Consider the following 3,262-nt stretch of genomic DNA (forward strand, 5'->3'; position numbering starts at 1 on the left):
TATATAATAAATCAACTTACTTCCTGTGTAATTTAAAAAACTGAAAGTCTAATTTTTACAGCAATTAATTATAAATTAATTGTTATCAATGATAAGTCCATCTTTTTCTATTATCGTTATATCGAAAGTAATCATTGGAACGATAATTATTATCTCGATTATAATATGCTCTTTCGTCTCTATAATAATCGTTATGATTTCGTTCTCTGCTTCTTCCGTTATCTTTCTTCCTCTCTGCATCTCTGTTTCTATCTCTATTCCTATCTTTTTCTTGATTTCTATCTCTATCTCTCTCCTGTTTTCTATCTCTATTTCTCTGATAAGAGTGATTTCTTCTTTTCTCGTCGTTGCTAAAGTTTACATCTAACTGCTTTGGATATGATAGGACATCTTGTGAAATATTTACACCAAACATTACACTGCCGTCATTCGTCTGTGATGGATAATTTCCCAGGATCATCTGCTGACCCAATTCCAACATATGATTCATATTACGAACAGGATTCGAAGATTGTTCTGCTTGTTGTGATTCTGTATTATTCCTTAGTTTCATATTAAGAATACGATTGTACAGCATTGTACCATCAAATAGGTGCAAAGCATATTCCACAGAATCCATGTGTTTGTATGTGATAAATCCATATGTTCTTGGCTTGCCATCACGATCTTTGGGAATAGTTATTCTTTGTACAGGACCTCCCTAACATAATACAAAAATTGACATTGAGTCTAAATATATCATTTATCTGATAGGTTGATTTGGTTTTTTCAAAAATAAATATTTTCAATGTTATGTAGGAATGGGCGATACATGCATCGATATGATCTAAAAATCGTTTGAAAATTGCCTTTTTAATGAAAAAAAAAAACGTTTTTTTTAACAAAAAAAATCAGTTTGAAATAAGCCTTAAAGACAACTTCTAGCCGATATTTTGCAAAATATCGACAAATAATTTTTAAGATTATTTTACATCGATCTTTTTGTAAAAAAAATTGTTCCTTTTGCATCTAAAGAGCAATTTCCAAACAATTTTTTATTGTATCACAAAAATATAATTTAAACGGACTCTCAAACTTTAAAATAATAAATAACTATAAGATTAATAAATAACAATAAGATTAAGACTAATGAGAATCAGCGCGGAAATAAGTGCGTATTTTAAATTAATTCATATAAAATACTTGTATGTGTGCGCGCGTGCGCAAAATTCTCTAAACAAAAAATATGAAAAAAAACTTCAAATTTTTATTTCTACTCAAAAAATCTGATTGAAATAAACAAAGTCGAAATCGATATTTTTATAAAAAAATTTTAATAATCTTAATATTCTTAGTAGAAAAAAATTTAAACCATATTTGTTTGTAATCAAAATTTTCGTTCCATTTTTTCTAATTTTTCAAAATATTATCTATTATTTAATCCATATTAAGAATCTTTATTTTAGACCTTATGTTAGACTTTATTTAGACGTATATGTGAGAAATACACTCAATACTAGAAATTTAAAATGCCGGTCGAAACTGGATCTTCATTGCTTTAAATAATTCAATCTTAGGTTCAAGACCCGGCTGAGATAATATTTTTCGCAATAAATTTATTGACAGTTTTTCATATATTAACATCTTTATAATATGACGCTTGATGGTAGCATCAAATTATTAAAATTGTTTGCTAATTTAATTCACGATTACTAGAGTAGTTTTAATTGCGTTTATAGTCTCCGCGGAAAAACAATTCGGCGCGCAGTTCGAAAAGACTACAATATGGGATATATGCAAGTACATATATAGTGTATATTAATAATTAAAGATTTAATTATTTAAAGCAATAAAAATCCAGCTTCGACCGTAATAGGCATAAATTTCTAATATTGATTTAAAAAACAAAAAATTTCTAATATTGATTGTGTTTTTATTATTTAATGTTAGATTTTTAATCTGCTGGTGAGTTACATAAATCATATTAATTCTAACGATACTAGAGAATATATTCTTAATTTCACAATTAAATAATAAGGATTTACAAGAATCTTATTTGAATAAAATAATATCTTTTAAAATATGTGAAGAAATTTATTAATAAAGATCATTTCCATAATGGATTATTTTCATTTTTTTGTTTTTTTTTCTCTTGTACATTCTATAATCCAAAGAATTTGAACATTTTTTTTACATTAAATGTACTATTTTTTTAGGAATAATATTATAAATTTTTTGAGTCCCGGGTATAGGCTTTGTTCTTTCAAATCGAGTCACAAGATATTCCTTTCCTAAGTTATATTCTTCTGTTAATAAGAACTTTACTACCATATTTGGCAAATTCATTTGACGCCACTCGAACAGTTCATGTAAAGTAATTATCTGGCGATCAGATGATCGTTGAAGACTTGCAGGTAGCCTTTTTTATAGTGTTTTCCAAAATTATCAATGAATTTGTAAAAACTATTCCGAATGATCTTGCTAAAATATACTATTTTTCTGATGATGTTCCCCAACAATACAAAAATTTTAAAAACTTTGTAAAATCTATTTATTATCGTGAAGAATTTTGGAATGCCTGTTGAATCGCCTTTTTTCGCTACGGTGCATGGCAAGAGTCTATATGATGAAATAGGTAATATGGTAAAAAGAATGGCTACTCGTGCAAGCCTTCAATGCTCATCTGATCGTCAGATAACTACTCCATATGAAATGTTCGAGTGAGCGCAGATACAATGAATTTATCAAATATCAAATATAATTTGCAAAATAATCATTAACGGAAGAATATATTAGGTGTACAACTTTGCTTCCGCCGTTTTCCTATAGATGATTTTAGCGGTAAGTAGTGGTCGAAATAAATAGATCATAGACGTCAAACAATAAACTTGGGCATCTGTCAACATAACCTCATAGAAACATTAGTCGATTTGTGTCTGCATCATAAAGTTATTCTCGATTGAAAATGTCAGTTTACGAGCCAAATTCTCGTCATTTGCGGGAGGTTTTAATTTTTTGCTTCAATATGAAGAAATCTGCGGCTGAGACTAATCGAATGCTCTCAAATACTTATGGTGAGCCGTTATTAGTGAAAGAACATGTCGTGAGTGATTGCAACGCTTCAAGAATAGTGATTTTGACGTCCAAAGTCATGCTCTGTATTTGGTGGGACCAGCTCGGCGTAGTGTATTATGAACTGTTAAAACCGACTGAAACAATCACAGGCGATCGGCATCGAACGCAATTGATGAGTTTGAGCCGAGCATTGAAAGACAAACGGCCA

General features: G+C 29.3%; 1 protein-coding gene across 1 annotated transcript; it reads right to left on the reverse strand.

The window, feature by feature from the left end:
* Window positions 1-85: 85 nt before the first annotated feature.
* LOC105625362 (RNA-binding protein 7-like) lies at window positions 86-700 on the reverse strand (the record flags this gene model as incomplete). Its single annotated transcript, XM_012206696.1, has 2 exons — window positions 86-367; window positions 407-700. Coding segments are annotated over 2 exons (576 nt in total), but the record flags the coding sequence as incomplete, so codon positions are not given.
* Between the last annotated feature and the right edge of the window lie 2,562 nt (window positions 701-3,262).

The sequence above is a fragment of the Atta cephalotes genome, assembly GCF_000143395.1.
Source record: "Atta cephalotes unplaced genomic scaffold scaffold01123, whole genome shotgun sequence".
Taxonomy (NCBI): domain Eukaryota; kingdom Metazoa; phylum Arthropoda; class Insecta; order Hymenoptera; family Formicidae; genus Atta; species Atta cephalotes.